The sequence below is a fragment of the Colias eurytheme genome, chromosome 23 (genome assembly GCF_061535395.1).
Source record: "Colias eurytheme isolate Ceu_HAF_F1 chromosome 23, ilColEury1 Martin Lab GWU primary, whole genome shotgun sequence".
NCBI lineage: Eukaryota > Metazoa > Arthropoda > Insecta > Lepidoptera > Pieridae > Colias > Colias eurytheme.
This window is the reverse complement of record NC_143002.1, coordinates 2,092,814-2,110,494: the sequence shown is the minus strand read 5'-3', so window position 1 is coordinate 2,110,494 and position 17,681 is coordinate 2,092,814. Positions and strand designations below refer to the sequence as shown.

The following is a 17,681-nucleotide window of genomic DNA, read 5'->3' as shown; positions in this document are numbered from 1 at the left end:
ACTTTGTAGTGAAGTAAGTAAGAATAGCGCTCCAAAATATACAGCGCCAGTACGCATGCGGACTAAATCGTGTATGTTCGGCGTCTTTCCATTGCTCGCGCTTATATTATTGTATTGCTGTTTTGAAATCTATTATTAAAATGCATGTGTATTGTGTATGTAATGTTGCGTACTGATCGTATTTTTTTTGGTATCGAGGATGCTTGTGTCTTCGTTCCCGACTATACTGCACGACTTACAATTGACAATAGTGCTAAAATGTAAGAATCTAATAAGTCCAGAAGAAGACGGTTGCGAGGCGACGGCTATTTTTGTGTAGTTAAAAAAAACACGAACCTAACCTAACCCATAGGTAACCCTTATATCTGTTACCTATTTATTTTTCTAAGCTCACCTAATAATATTTTTATTCCATATTTTACTGAATCAATCAAGAAGAATAAAAGTAGATAGATATAGCTTTACAAGTCTTTGATTGCCTACGCCTATTTATTATTTCGCTCAAGCGTAAGTGGTGTAGTAGGTATATTTAGTTATATTTTGCGTACTGATCGTGTATAGTTTGGAACGAAGAAGCAAGCATCCGTGTTACAAAGTATACACGATCAGTACGCAAACTTCGTGTATATTTTGTAATAACAAACTTAAAAACAGCATTACAAAGTATACACGAGCAGTTTCCTATGGTTGCGTTCTGGCTATGTATAGTTTGTAAATACGCAAATTAGGCAGGAGTGAAAAAATTTATATGACTTTTATATAAGTACATATATCAGTAAAATTCTAATATATGATTAAAAATAAGCAAATATAACTTGAAAAATACGTGACAATACGTAAAATTAATGTAAAAAGTTAAGTTAAAAATTTCCAATCAATTTATTTTATTGGGTGTTCACGTAATCTGGAACCATCTGGAACCATCTGGAACATTTCAGAAAGCGCCATCTATATAGTTTCAAAGTAAACGTTTGTGCTATATAAATAAGACAATTGTAATAAAATTATATTTTTCTTATTTAAGACATGTATGAATTATCAGACGGACCGGACAGTAGAAATAGGACTATACTGTCTGATATATACCTACCTACTGATGGTTTTATGAAGAAATTACTTTATACCCACTTTCATATAAAAAACCGGCCAAGTGCGAGTCGGACTCACGCACCGAGGGTTCCGTACAAACCTGCAAGCTTGAAGGTATTATAGACCTGAGTATTTGGTATGAATTTCAATTTAATACCTCTACGCGTTTATGAGGAAATGGGTAGTAAGTTTAAAATTATTAAAAAAAATATATTATGTGATGTAACTAAAAACTTATGGTTTTCGTAATTTTTCCTTTATCTATGCTATAAGACGTTGCTTCGTACCAAATTTCAAGATTCTGAGTTCACGGGAAGCACCCTGTAGGTTTTGATTCCCTTGCAAGTGTCGAAAATTTGCGGCATAAACGGCTGTATCTTTTGATTGCGTTGGCTTAGAAGTTTGATTTTTTCACAGCTTCAAGGGACAGAAGACCTGAGTAATTGATATAAATTTCAGCTTCATACCTCCACGCGTTCCTGAGAAAAAGGGTCTTGACAGACGGACGGACGGACGGACGGACAGACGGACAACAAAGTGATCCTATAAGGGTTCCGTTTTTTCCACAGATTTTTTCCTTTTAGAGGTACGGAACCCTAAAAATGTTATAACATCTAAGAAATATACACTTTACTTAGAACGAAAAATATCGTGAGAAAGTGCTGTCAACGCACTAAGTGTGTATTTATTTAGCTGTCATGTAATCATAGAAATGAGTGACAATACATTTGTTCACGCAACAGATATATCTTAGGCAATAGGAAAAAGGTAATTACTTCGAGAGCCTTCCGCGTATGTTTGTTTTGTGAACATGATTTCTATCCGGACTTCGAGGAGGCTTTAAGTATATATATATAAAGTTTTTTCAAGTGAAACTTTAGGCGCGTTGAGAGTAAAATTTCAAAGTCGCGTCATGGCAATTCCGTCACGTCATGGAGTAAGACGACGAATTTGGTATCTTTGATGAAAGAAATTTGACTTCTGTCATGACTTTTGCTGTAGCTCTTGATTTTTTCGTATTCCTTCCTTCCTTGCCTAATTTTATTATTATGAATGCTTATAATAATAAAATTATTTTCGAATAATAATGTCGATAGTGCTTTAATAGAAAAAGCTATAAATTAGATACTAGCAGGTTTACGATTTATTATGAATGAAATATTAAAATTTATTTTGCATAACGATAAAGATAAAATAATTGGCAATTACGTAATATATTTTGTATCAATCATCTAGTCACATAAAATATTTCAACAAGTGTGAAACAGCCATAAAGTTTAAAACAATGGGTATCTAATAAATTCGACTATAATTTGTATAATTGATGTTATCTTTCTTTTCCCATTTACCAAATTCTGAATGAAAGTGATTATGTCATATTTGATGAGAATTTTATACGATTGTGCCTCTTCGTTACGTTATTTAATTACTGTAGTGTTCTAACTTTTTAAATCGAGTAAAATACAGATAAGATTAGAAACACTAATTGACTAATTGCTTCGGATTAGAAGAGCTAGTGTGTTAGTCTTTATTTATCTTTCTATTTTAGGAATCTCGTGTGATTATTATTTATATATATTTTTGCAGTTTCATAATATTGTTACAGCAATAAAGTCTAGATAAATTAAATTTACTATTCGTAATTATAAGATTTTCCTAAACTCACTGTTTTTGTGCCAAATATATAGGTATTAAAGTTACGTAAAAGTGAATCTGTCTCATATAATATTATGTATAATCGAGGTCTTATTGCATATTTATAATTTATTACAATATTAGACGGCATTACAGTAAAAGTTCTTTATTCGCGGGCAATAGGTTCCGTAAATGTGCCGCGAATAGAGAAACCCTAGGTATATGGAATGGTAATTTGTATGGGGTTATAGGGGATACGTTCCTAGGTGACGAAATAAGGAAGCAAATACATAAAGAGATCAGTTTTATTGAAGTTTTTGACCATACATATTTATTAATTACCATTTAATTAGGTATTATCTTCAGGCTTAGGCAATGGCTTAGCACTTTTTACTCGTTTTTTAGTCGAAATTATAAATTCGTAGTTGTAGTTCAGGCGTTTTTTAAGGATAACAATTGATTTTTATTTAGGTAAATACAATATATATGTATGTACCGATGTACCGATTCGATCCGCGAATAAAGAATTTTGGGCCGCGAATATAGAAATTAGGTCGCATTTTTTCCACCCGCGAATAGTGAAACCGCGAATGAAGGAAGCGCGAATAAGGAACTTTGACTGTATTTAGATAGTAGCAGGTGTTATCATGAGTCTAAGAAGTCAATATATTATCCAGGTCCAATAGTATTTGCCTGATGAATCATAAAATCTTTTTATATTTTAGTATACGTCATTAGGCGGATCTACACAGCAAGCAGCCTCGCGAAGTAACTGCTGTCTGAAGCAGCTCGGTCTATGTTGTCTAGGACGGAAAGCGCACGTGTGCGACGCTTCATTCGTCCACACAGAGCTACCCCGCGTCGATTTCGCCAGGCTGCTTGCTCTGTGTAGACCCGGCTAATAACAAAAAAAATTGGTTGTCTGTAAAGTCGGTTTACTGACGATAGTAGAACGTGACAACGTCCGATTGTGCTTCTTTGCCGCTCGTTCCGCGCTCTCGCTTGCACTTCAAGCCTTACATGGAACGCCTCAGAGCGAGGTAACGCCGCATGAGTCATGTTTTTTCGTGCGTGCAGCCGGCTCTATCGAATTATAAGACGTTGTCACGTCAAAAAATGTATTTTTTCTCATACAACCTTACAGACCAGTAGCCGGGGTACTAATGAGCTACTCCCGGGGGTGCGCGGCGGTGCTCTCACAGATGAGCGCCCCGCCGCCGCCCCCGGACGCGCCGCGATCGCCCACCGACTCGGCCAGTGATGGGTATCACTCTGATAGCGATGATACTAGCCATCATCCTGATAGGTAAGTTCTTTACAGGGGAAGTGGGGAGTTCCAATGGGAACTATACAGTTGACACACCACACCACACTTACAGACCAGTTATAGTCGGGGTGCTCTTTTAACACAGGTAGTTTTTTTTAGAGAAAAGATAGAATTGGGTCAAATCGATGAGAACAGATTATCAAATCAAAGTTAAGAATCTAATATTCAATAAGTGAGTCTCCACAGAACGAGCTTCTTCGCGCAGCAATTGAATCGCGAGGCTGCTCGTTTTGTGGTAACCCGTTTATTTGTCATTTCACATTCACAGTTACGAACCCAAGTCCTTCGTAATGCACATGATAGTAGCAGTAAATTCAAATTTTTATATTCAAATAGATAGTAGTACTTATTTTGATTTTAAAAGTAGTTATTTAAACATCAAAATGCTAATTAACCTTGGAAAATGTTTACAGTATAAAAATATTAAAATAAATGTAAATTGAATCATTTAAAAAAAGCTTACTTATTTAAAATTAAAACATTACCAATTTATAGAAACAAGCTAGTATCCCAATACGCGGCGGTTTGGTCGTTCGCGATGGAAGAGACTCTACCAGCGCTGTCTGCTTTGGAGGAATTGAAACAGACTCCACAATTGAAATACAAGATTGTCTTCTCTGTTGTTGTGGTGAGTAAATATTAATAATGGGTATTTTTCCTAAATATGTCATAAAGATGTTTTTTTAAGGATGGTTTTCTTATTGTTGCATTGGTATGAAATTAAAAATGTTTTAATTGCAAACCAATCCAACAATAAGAAATGAAATTTCATATGAATGTCACTTTAGTTAATGTTGTAACATGGTTGTAACCTTATCACAATATTAAATTTACGATTGATGTATGTGACTTTTCAGTAAATTTATACATACATAGAGGAAACTAGGGATGTAACGATACCGATACCGATACCGATATATCGGCCGATATATCGGCAAGCCGATATATCGGTATCGCCGATAATAAATCAACCGATACCGATATTTTTTTATTAAATTCTTTCTTTTCTTTTATGTTTTTGCATTGTATTCATTCATATTGTTTTATTTCTGTTTCTGTAATAGTGTTAAGGAAGAGCGGAACCTCCTGACACAAGCATTTTATTTGCTTACTAGGAGTGTTCCAATCACAAATTTGTTTATGTAAAGGAAAGAAATAAATAATTTTGAATTTTTTTAATTTTTAACGTGATAACGTTTTTAAAATCGTTTTAGTCGGGTGACATGTTCATAAACTTGTGTCACACCAAATCCTCACGAGCGCGATCGCAGGTATAACGAGAGAGAGACGGACCGATCTCCCGTTTCATCTCGAGCGCTGCCACTGCATTATGTTATCACGTAAACATCTCGATCGTAAACCTACTTTACAAACAACCAATTTTTTTGATATCAAATAATTCAAAAATCCGCGCCCAATGAACGAAGCGGGAGGCCGCCCGCGCGTGCGCACTTTGTTTTCTGAAAAAACTCTACCAATTATAGTAAACTTTTATTAGGTACTGATTGTATGTGTATTACTTAAAGTTTAACTGACTTCGTAAAATAATAATACTAAAATAAATGGTTTTGTTGTTTTTTGATTTGGCATTTTTATTTAAAAGAATACGATTAACAGTTGTCTCTGTTAAATGTTGGTAACTTTTTATGCATAATTCACTATTTATTTTTCTACCAAGCCATCGATATCGGTATCGGTATCGGTATCGCCGATACATTACTACAAATATCGGTATCGGTATCGTATCGGCAAAATCATGTATCGTTACATCCCTAGAGGAAACCTTATAACAAATTATAAAAAGAAGGAATATGTTTGGCCCATATTTGATTTTGGCCATATCACTCATGATTTTAGAGTTTTCTGATGACATAATCATAAAAACTTTATATTTTAACAAACTTTTTGTGTAACAAATAAATACAAGTCAATAACTGCGTTAAAAACAACCGACTTCAAACTTGCACTTGCAACATTTACAAATACAGACAAAAATGCTCATAAAATAAAAACTACTGGGCCTATCCGAATAAAATTTTTATGGGACCAATTCGACACCATCCCGCGTCGAACAAAAAAAGAATCACGTAAATCGGTTCAGAAACCACGGAGTAATCGGTGTATATACATAAAAAAAAAAAACATACCGGCCGAATTGATAACCTCCTCCTTTTTTTTTTGAAGTCGGTTAAAAAATGAGCCTACAGGATATATTCTGCATAAGCTAGTAAAGATGGATAACATTGATAGATTCCGACTTTTATTACTCCCTTTGAAGGAAATATTTTATACCTATTCCTTTCAAGTTTAAGCAAGATACAATGGACTGAAGGTTTTATGGCCAATTTTATCAAATAGGTTATAAAACCTCATCATGAAAAACGTTAAGACGTAATATTTCAGCGAATTAGGAGTTTATTAAAGTTGATAGATTTATTACGATAATTGAAATATTAAGACATTTTAGAATTTTGTTAAGTTGGTATCGTCACAGATAATATTATACTTTACTACTAAGTATGGTTCAATTTTAAATGTTAATATACTATGTAATATAATTTACCTTCTATGTAAGTCAGTTATCTGTAGAATGGGAAATTTCGGGTGTTGTATAAGATAATGTCTTTTCAATAATATTCACAACAATATAAAGGAAAAAAGTTTGTGACATTGAAAAATTTTTTATCGGGAAGTTGCAGGCGTCGCTATAATTTTAAATGTGTTATAACATTGTGATATAACGTAAATGTTTATTATTTTTATATAATATGTGTTTGTCAGAATCTAAGTAACATGAAGAATAAAAATACGAGACATAATGCAGGTATTAATTACTACAAAAATCAAAATATTGGTAAATAAATAGATTAAGTACTTAATAGGTACATATTTTTTTAGCCACATAAAAAAATACAATTTTGGAATATAATTATTAATTACAAATATAAATCAAAAAGCTCAATTTATGATAATTAAGCTGCATTATTGGTAAAGCACTTTAACCATAGCTTTTAAAAGGAATTAAGAAATATTCCATAGGGACTCGATAAACCTTGACCCACTTATTATGTTACATTTTTCATTATCTTTGCTCAATTTTGGTGCCAGTTAATTAGCAAACTTAAAACCTTCTGTTATAATTAAATTGTGTTTCATTTTACATTCCTTACGTTTTATTAACGAAGAATAGCCGGGTTTTATTAAAGTAACGGTTGAGAAATATTTAAATTTTCAACAAAAAGTTAGGTTGCCAAATACGATTATAAGATGCGATCGTAAGTTTTTATTGTTTTATTGACATCAAAATTTAGAGAATCGTATGACGATATTATAAGGTAAATAATATTATCATTTTTTCCCGCTATCTTCTGTAACGCCATTCCTTCATTTGTCCCCTTGTAGAACGCGCCCTCATAATTGAATGACATTATATTTTCCCGTCAACTTCTGGGACGTTGTTACTTCATTATCATGCTGTCCTAGTAGAACGTGAAGCCCTCTTAATGTTAATATGAAAATATTCATTTCGTCATAGCATGTACTAGGTCAGCAGAAACAGCAGCAGCTACTTGCAGGTGGAAACGCGAAATTAGACTTGCAAGCTACTGTCAGACAGAATGTTGGACATTTCTTGCGCAAGTTTTCTTGCAGATGGAAAGGCGGCCAGACGTTTGATTCTGTAAAATAGTACGTCACTAATACCTCTGCGCATTTCTGCTGACCTAGTACATGCTATGACGAAATGAATATTTTCATATAAACATTAAGAGGGCTTCACGTTCTACCAGGACAGCATGATAATGAAGTAACAAGATGGAAAGGCGGCCTTAGGCTCTATTAGCTATAGTACTATAAACCAACTCTCTTCCAGCTCTCTTTCCGCGCAGCTATAAGTCTCCGCGACCGTCGTATAGCGGAAGTGAAATCTCTCCTCGGCTGTGAGAGTGAGAGTGAGAGTGAGTCCGTATCTAATTTCGTGACAGCTGCCATGAGATTGTTGCGGTCCACGGCACACAGCTTCCCGTTGGGAGACGCTGAGAGAACTGTTGTTAATCAGGTTAGTGCTTTTTTTTATTTTACAAAGGATAGCCAACAATTGTTAACACTAATTTATAGACATACAAGGAAAATACAATTAAACATTTCTAGTGCAACAATTAATTATAGGCTAACACCGATAGCTACACAAAATAACGTTTTACAATTATCAATAAAATATCTATTTAAAAATAATGTAATAATTACATAATTTAATATGAATTATTCATATTAAAATAAAATCGGCATACAAAATTACAATTTTAAAATATTAAAATACATAAAAACCAATATTGTTGGTAATGTTTTAGGTTAAATGAAGTGCCATTAAAATAAATTAATTTTTTTTTGTTTGTATTTTAATTATGTACTGATTTGGTTTATTAAAAATGTAAAGTGGGTGTGTTTCAATAAATTTTATAATTTCAATGTGAATTGTAGACATAATTTTAAACCCCGATGCAAAAAGCTACATATATAGCTCTCAAACGGATGGACTGATTTTGATGCGTTTATTATATTCGAAAACCAGTTTTCTGGTTTTTAGATATGTTTTATGAAAATCGATCAAAGACAGCGGCTGCAACAAAATGTCGGATTACACAATTTGCACAATTCTTTTGATATGGTATCAAATGAAAGGGTTTGACTAGTCAGGTAGATTTATATTCAAATCTATTTATATTCAAATCTCAAAAACTACAGGTCCGATTTGAAAAATTCTTTCGGTGTTATTTATCGAGGAAGGCTATAGGGTTAATAGTATAGGGCATAGGCTATATAATATCATCACGCTAAGACCAACACTAGCAATGTGGGTGACCGCGGAGCAGCTAGTTCAATATAGTACAAAATTATTTTTTTATTATTATTTTATATAAACAGGTGGTAAAAACCCTCAGCGAGTACCGCAGTCTAAGTTCATGCGGCGCGCTACACGCGCTGGTCGCGCGCGCGGCGCGGGCCGCCTGGACACTCTCCCTGCACGCACCGCCGCTGCGGATCGATACCGACTTCACACCCGGTGAGTGTACACACACACACACAGTTCATGCGGCGCGCTACACGCGCTGGTCGCGCGCGCGGCGCGGGCCGCCTGGACACTCTCCCTGCACGCACCGCCGCTGCGGATCGATACCGACTTCACACCCGGTGAGTGTACACACACACACACAGTTCATGCGGCGCGCTACACGCGCTGGTCGCGCGCGCGGCGCGGGCCGCCTGGACACTCTCCCTGCACGCACCGCCGCTGCGGATCGATACCGACTTCACACCCGGTGAGTGTACACACACACACACAGTTCATGCGGCGCGCTACACGCGCTGGTCGCGCGCGCGGCGCGGGCCGCCTGGACACTCTCCCTGCACGCACCGCCGCTGCGGATCGATACCGACTTCACACCCGGTGAGTGTACACACACACACACAGTTCATGCGGCGCGCTACACGCGCTGGTCGCGCGCGCGGCGCGGGCCGCCTGGACACTCTCCCTGCACGCACCGCCGCTGCGGATCGATACCGACTTCACACCCGGTGAGTGTACACACACACACACAGTTCATGCGGCGCGCTACACGCGCTGGTCGCGCGCGCGGCGCGGGCCGCCTGGACACTCTCCCTGCACGCACCGCCGCTGCGGATCGATACCGACTTCACACCCGGTGAGTGTACACACACACACACAGTTCATGCGGCGCGCTACACGCGCTGGTCGCGCGCGCGGCGCGGGCCGCCTGGACACTCTCCCTGCACGCACCGCCGCTGCGGATCGATACCGACTTCACACCCGGTGAGTGTACACACACACACACAGTTCATGCGGCGCGCTACACGCGCTGGTCGCGCGCGCGGCGCGGGCCGCCTGGACACTCTCCCTGCACGCACCGCCGCTGCGGATCGATACCGACTTCACACCCGGTGAGTGTACACACACACACACAGTTCATGCGGCGCGCTACACGCGCTGGTCGCGCGCGCGGCGCGGGCCGCCTGGACACTCTCCCTGCACGCACCGCCGCTGCGGATCGATACCGACTTCACACCCGGTGAGTGTACACACACACACACAGTTCATGCGGCGCGCTACACGCGCTGGTCGCGCGCGCGGCGCGGGCCGCCTGGACACTCTCCCTGCACGCACCGCCGCTGCGGATCGATACCGACTTCACACCCGGTGAGTGTACACACACACACACAGTTCATGCGGCGCGCTACACGCGCTGGTCGCGCGCGCGGCGCGGGCCGCCTGGACACTCTCCCTGCACGCACCGCCGCTGCGGATCGATACCGACTTCACACCCGGTGAGTGTACACACACACACACAGTTCATGCGGCGCGCTACACGCGCTGGTCGCGCGCGCGGCGCGGGCCGCCTGGACACTCTCCCTGCACGCACCGCCGCTGCGGATCGATACCGACTTCACACCCGGTGAGTGTACACACACACACACAGTTCATGCGGCGCGCTACACGCGCTGGTCGCGCGCGCGGCGCGGGCCGCCTGGACACTCTCCCTGCACGCACCGCCGCTGCGGATCGATACCGACTTCACACCCGGTGAGTGTACACACACACACACAGTTCATGCGGCGCGCTACACGCGCTGGTCGCGCGCGCGGCGCGGGCCGCCTGGACACTCTCCCTGCACGCACCGCCGCTGCGGATCGATACCGACTTCACACCCGGTGAGTGTACACACACACACACAGTTCATGCGGCGCGCTACACGCGCTGGTCGCGCGCGCGGCGCGGGCCGCCTGGACACTCTCCCTGCACGCACCGCCGCTGCGGATCGATACCGACTTCACACCCGGTGAGTGTACACACAGTCATACATACATACATATAGAGTCATATTTACTTACAAAAACACACACACACACACATTAATAGCCACACTTATGGGGCTCTTTCAATTTATGCGTTTCGTATCGGACCGCTACAGTGACGGCACTGTCGCGGTCGCACGACAAACGCACCGCTACGGAGCGGTGCGTTTGTCGTACGGCGCACGGCCGGTCGTTTTTTTTCATACAAAATGCACGGTGCGGCAACAGCGCGGCGTCCGTACCGCGAACGCTCGACAGCAGGACGGCAACGTCGCTTGACGGGACTTGTCTCATAGGGACGTCGGAAATGCAATAAAGTATCGATATATTATATCGTATCGATGTTTTTTGAAAAAATCAATATCGATATTGATATTTTTATTAAAAAATATCGATATATTGATATATCGGTATGATTTGACATAGAATATTCGTGCTCTAAAAATTAATTTTTTGGTCTAATCTAATTCAATCATCTTACATTTCTACGGGTACTCAAGTACAGAAATACGCGCGTTTTGAGGTTATAATATATAAGTCAGTCGTGGTAATAATACGGACGGGCAGTTGAAGGGCATTAACAGTAATGTTTCTTTGTCAGAGTCCATGGCTTAACTGGTGTCAAATAAATTTAAAACAGCACTAGCATACAAACGCACGGCAGTCAGATACGCTTTCTATTTAAGCGTTTGGTAACGGACTGCTACCGTACTGCAACGGCACGGCAGCGGGTTATAACTAGCGGTACGGAAAACGTGCGGCAGCGGTCCGATACGAAACGCATAAATTGAAAGAGCCCGTACACTGATGGATAGGGAAGCTGACAGACAGATACACAGACAAATGAGATACCGATAGTGAGGTTACAAGCACCGCTGTCCATATAACAATAATTAAACACACACGTGCACACCTTGACAGGACGATTATATATTATAGACATACAGGGGCATAGACACCTCAAATACATGCACACGAGCGGATGGGGAGACAAATTCAAACACATAGAGAAATAAAAGCATTTTGTGTTTAAATATTTATTGAAATTGAATAGATGAGAAGTATCTGCCATTTATTATAACACATTTATAAATAAATATCTAAATAAATATATCAGGACAATTTTTACACACGGCACGATCTGATCCCATACTAAGCTTTCGCTTGTGTTATGGAAACCAGATGGCTGATAAACGTACATATATGTATAATTTTGAATAAATACTTATATAGATAATTAACCAGACACAGAGCAAACATCTATGTTCATCACACAAATATTTGCGGGTGGGAATCGAACCCACGACCTCTGGCTTTGAACGCACTACCAACCAAGCCAACCTGTCAGTCAATAACACTTTATTCTCCATTTCAGTGGTAATGAACCCAGAGAAGCACGTGCGCTACAGCGGAGCGGATCGTCGCTCCGATCTCATCAAGTCATTCGTGTGGCCCGCACTGCTCGATACCAAGCAGTGTGTGTTTAGAGCTGTGGTGCTTACTTAATACAAGTGGATACAGATGAATAATAACCGTAAAAAAAAACTTGATACAATAACGATGAAAAACTTACATTGGGACAGGAAGAAGTAACAGAAATGGAAGAAGATGATGAAAATAACAAAACACTTCCTAATAAAAAAACTCGTGTAACTAACCATTCTAGTGGTAAAGAATCTCGGGAAGCACGTATTGCGATAAAAGTAACGATAAAAAAGTTGATGTGAACCAAAATGGTTGAACTTATACGAGAAAATATAACGTACTTATACATACAATAAACAATAGAAAAGATAAAATAAGTGAATAGTAATTGGATATGAAATTGTAAAAATTGTAATATTTGGATCAATGTTCAGTTGAAAAATAATATAAGTATGTATATGTACTTAATAAAATGTTAATAGTAATCCAGTAATACTAGTGGAAAATGACAATGTTAACAAAATAAATATTAATTTATAGAATATCCGTTAGAATTACATATTTATCTCTTATAACATTTTATAATTTAAAATATATGTATGTATAATTTTATTTAATTATTTATCCAGTAGTATTGTACAAAGCTAGATTTTGCTATGATCCTTAGTTAAGTTAAATTTAAGTTAGTTTTAATCATTATTTATACATATTCAATACAATAAATTATGCAAAATATTGATTTTGTTTTTTTTACATCCTGATTCTTAACTATTCTCAAAACAACATGATTAACACAAGTTTGAATCATTTTCAATACATGATTCACTTTCTATAACCGATATTATGTTATCACTACGATTAGATAACTCACATCAATATATACCTAACCCCGTTTCTATTCCGTAGTATTCAAAAAGAGAGCTAAGTCAAAGAGTATTAATATTAAAAATAAAACTAGTGTCTTCCCAGTGTTTACTATCTCCAATTGCATCAGACATTCAAAAGTCCTTAATAGAAATAGAAATAGAAAAATCTTTATTGAAAAAGTTTCAAAATTATACAGTTAAATCTTTATCTAAAATGAGTTATCCACCACACGGCCCACCTTCCTACGGTCCACCAGGTTGGGGACCACCACCCCCTGGAGCCCCTTGGCCATACCCACCCCCAGACCATGGCCACCAACCTCCACCATACCAAGGCCATCAACCAGGCTACCCATACTACGTGCCAGGAACAGTAATGGTCCCTGTGCCAATGATGCCTGGACCACCGCCTACAGAATCCGGCCAACCCACATATATAACCAACTATATTTATCACGGAGAATCCTCGAACCAACAAAATATTCAAACAGATAAAGTACAGGTAGCAGAATTAAGTGGAGATTTTAATTGGATACCTACAACTGCTACTACAGCCGGCCATTTATCAGGAAAAGCGGTACTAGGAGGTCATGAAGGTTGGGATGGAAGTGCTCTATGGGTAATTAGAGCTCGGCATAACGGGGATTTGTTGCCAGGAAAACTTTCTGTCCGACACCAGGCAGCGTCTGTGATGTATAATGGGAAAGAAGTACCAGTGCAGAATATTGAAGTTTTGTGTGCTAAACCTGATAGTTTAAGATGGGTCCCAGCGTCTAATGGTAGTGTTCCACCAGGAGCGATTCCTGGAGGCAAAACAAACACAGGAGAAGTGCTTTATGTTGGTAGAGCAAGACATCAACTATCAGTTACTCCTGGCAAAGTACATCCAAGTCACAATTGCTGTTATATTGGATTTGCTGGTGCCGAAGTGTCGCATAAAATGTATGACGTATTGTGCAGAATAAGCTGAAATTGTGATATTTAGATCTATTTGTTCTAGAAAATATTGAGAAATATTTTTATTATCTTGTATTGATAACGATTAACGATAAGTGAACAATTGAAACTGATAAGCTCAAATATTATACTCAAAAATATAAACAGTTTTTATTTGTGTAAGAAAATAAAATAAATATATACACTTATCAGAGTTTATTTTCCTTTTATCTTAAGAAAGTCCAATTTAAATCGGTAAACTCTGTGCCCCTAATATTGATGTAATACTTACATTTACAGCGGAAAAATGAGTAGAACTTTGTATCAGGCGCAAACTTAGTTAATGTGAATATTATAAAACATTGTCTCAATATCAATGTTATTATTTAAATATGTTTATAAGGCTTTTTAATAGTTAAAATTGAATTACTATTTAAAAGTAAAAGCCCATCATATTAGTATCATACTAGCTATTCTGATTTTCATACAGGAAATAATTATCATTAAATTTGTCAAGTCATATCGAAGCTACATGATAATAGGTAGATTATTATTAGATTGCTTTTTGTATAAAAACATTTTACTATTTACCCATCCAAATAATTCAGTAAAACTTATCACACTTACCTTACGTTAGCATATACATAAACATAACAAAGTTTTTATCGGCAATCAGATTACACATAAAAATGAGAAAGAATCATAATCTGAAAGAATTTTATTGTACCTATATCAATTATCAACCCTATATACCTACATTTATTTATTTTTATAGCACCTATACTAGAGAGAAAATAAAATACAAACACTTAACTAACAGATAGCTTAAACTAAGAACACTCGGTGGTCTTATAGCTTTAGAGCGAAATCTTCCAGACAACCTTTGGTACAATAGAGGAATAATATATATATACATGTAACTTAATAACTCGCGATTCTTTGAATTAGTCAACACTACGACAAATTAACGTCTTGGTTTCAATGAATGACATCACTTTCAATTGAGTCACTTACAAGCGAGCTTCAAAAGAGATATTTGCGGTTATTATATAAGATATTGGGTACTAAATACGATTTTCCTGTATTAATTCATGGAACACTTAGTTGATTTTCATTTCAATTTGTATTAATAAATATAAGCTGAATCGATCTTTTAACAGAATTTAAAGACCTTTTAGTAGATAAATTTTTCATTTCTTAATGTATAATACTCGTGCAAAATGTAAATAAGGAGAACTTTAAGGCTTATACATGCGCTAATAACCTTGACCATACTTGACGGATCTCAAACCTCTCCCGCTGCACCTTCTTTTTTCCTCGCATTTTGTATATTTTAAAAAGATACCAATCAGTGAAACAAAAAATCCTCGTCAGGGATTGTTGTGTAACTGATAATTTATTAAACATAAAATTTTCAGAGCTCTAAGTCAGCAGGTTACGAAGTTTATAGAGTATTTGCGGAAAAATCGATGACCACGGCACATTTTTTTTCTAGAAATCTATTAACTTTGGAAAAAAGTCCTCGCGAGCAATTAAAGATCAAAGACCATCCTATTTTATATATTTTTTTCGGTATTGTGCTTTATGTTGTACGGGTACCAGACTTTATAGAGGTTGAACATAGTCGAAATTGCCGGGTAACGCCTTAATCATTAACTTCGACGTTATTCTTCTTTAGCCAAAAAGTTTATTCTCCCTCGCGTATTGAACTGAGATTAAAAACAAAATTAAACAAGTTAATATGTATTTGTAAACCAACGAACTTAGCGATGTCGTGAAAATTACGCATTTACAAATTTCTTTGCTGTATTACATAAAACAGAAGTACCTAATGCTCCGTAGTAGGTATGTCGTTTACGATGTTCTATTATCATTATAAACACTATCACATACAAAACGAAATCGAAATTCCGATCAAACATAATTACCAAATTGCAGCCAATTACGTTGAGTCAATACAGATTTATCACAGATTCTCATCTCCACTGAAAACAACCCAAATTCATGCAAATGAATTTCCATCGTTCATTTAAATATAATTGGCGGGAAAGTTGCGAGCTAAATACTGAACTCGTCTCGATTATGTTTGGATTATGAAATAGCTACGAATTGGCGGACAATAATTCTATTCATATAACAGACTAGCTGTTCCCCGCGGTTTCACCCGCATTGCTCCGCTCCTGTTGACCTTAGCGTGATGATATTAAAGCCTTTATCCTTCCTCGATAAATGGGTTATCTAACTCCGAAAGAATTTTTCAAATCGGATCAGTAGTTCCCGAGATTAGCGCGTTCAAACAAACAAACTCTTCAGCTTTATAATATTAGTATAGATGTAAGTAACTATTTCCAATTACATTAATTGTTTTATTGCAGCCTTTTAATAAATGTATATGAAATAAACATCTATTTATACTACTGTACTAGGCTCATAATGATTTACAGTTTAAAGATAAACGTCACTGAAAAGTAGCTCGAATACTGAAGGTTGAAGGTTTTAACTTTTTCTTATATCCAAACTAATCGGTTTTATTTCAAAATTAAAGGAGAAACATTGTACCAAACAGAGTAAGTGCATTTCATTACGAAATATTGCAATAATAATTGTATGGATACTGAATGAAACCGTTTAGTCTAACCACATGTTGTCTTAGCGTGATGATTAGCCTATAGCCTTCCTCGATGAATGGGCTATCCAACACCGAAAGAATTTTTCAAATCAGACCAGTAGTTCCTGAGATTAGCGCGTTCAAACAAACAAACACACTCCTCAGCTTTATAATATTAAGTATAGATACATACGTCGTTGTTTTTAATCTACATATATTTTAAAAACCAATTGCCATTCTATATTAAATTAAATATAGGTACCGTTCTTTTGATCTTATAAAATCTATATTTATGAATTTATTATCAGTCTAAAAATAATTATGAAAGAGCACAAAGCAATCAAGTTAATTAATCGAGCGTCTTTTGGTTGTTTGTCTTTGAAAAGCATTCGACTCGGTTCCTATTAATTCATTTGGAATATGAATTGGTATTTATTTCACTGAAAATTAATAATATTATGTTATTGGATGTTGCAATATAACTGATAGTTTTTTTTTGAGTTTAATTAATAATTAAAGTGTGGTTGGTACCTAGTTCAAACATCTATAGGCTAATTTTTAAATGAGCTTCGATATCGACAAAAACGTTCAACGTGATGAGGAAAACATAATATTATATTTTATACATTATTCTGCAATTGTTCACATTATAGGTCACGTCGGAAAATTCGGTGCCTTTTTATGGTAAAAGAGTTTTTTTTTTATTTTGATATTACAAGTTAAATTTATATGCAATACATATTTATTATTGTATAAATAACGTGTTCATAATGTTTGTCCAACAATTCTCAATAATCAAATACAAATATTTAGTTGAAAATCACACTCGTAATTTAATAAACATAATTTAATAAACACCTTTGACGTCACCAACCGTACCTAATAGATTTGCTAATTCATTTGGGAATACCTCAAATTGTAAATC

The 17,681-nt window shown here is 37.3% G+C and overlaps 2 protein-coding genes across 3 annotated transcripts in view; both read left to right on the top strand.

Annotated features, from left to right (window-relative positions):
- The window catches only part of LOC149898135 (uncharacterized), a 34,939-nt gene extending 22,428 nt beyond the window's left edge, over nt 1-12,511 (top strand). Inside the window, exons 6-10 of one of the 2 annotated variants that reach the window (XM_090115358.1) lie at nt 3,869-4,030; nt 4,547-4,679; nt 7,923-8,108; nt 8,975-9,113; nt 12,297-12,511. In XM_090115358.1, coding sequence (XP_089971484.1) covers nt 3,869-4,030; nt 4,547-4,679; nt 7,923-8,108; nt 8,975-9,113; nt 12,297-12,427 — 751 coding nt within the window. In that variant the 3' untranslated portion in view covers nt 12,428-12,511. Of the gene's footprint in view, nt 1-3,868; nt 4,031-4,546; nt 4,680-7,922; nt 8,109-8,974; nt 10,903-12,296 lie in introns of those variants that run through there. The other variant, XM_090115357.1, reaches the window with a different exon arrangement.
- Nucleotides 12,512-13,272: 761 nt separating this feature from the next.
- Nucleotides 13,273-14,289, top strand: LOC149898134 (pfs47 receptor-like). The gene has a single exon (XM_090115525.1). The coding sequence runs from the start codon at nt 13,427-13,429 to the stop codon at nt 14,180-14,182; it is 756 nt and encodes a 251-aa protein (XP_089971651.1). The 5' UTR covers nt 13,273-13,426; the 3' UTR covers nt 14,183-14,289.
- Nucleotides 14,290-17,681: the final 3,392 nt, after the last annotated feature.

Coding starts and splice junctions, on each gene's coding strand:
- LOC149898134 (XM_090115525.1), top strand. CDS start 13,427: ATGAGTTATCCACCACACGGCCCACCTTCCTACGGTCCACCAGGTTGG.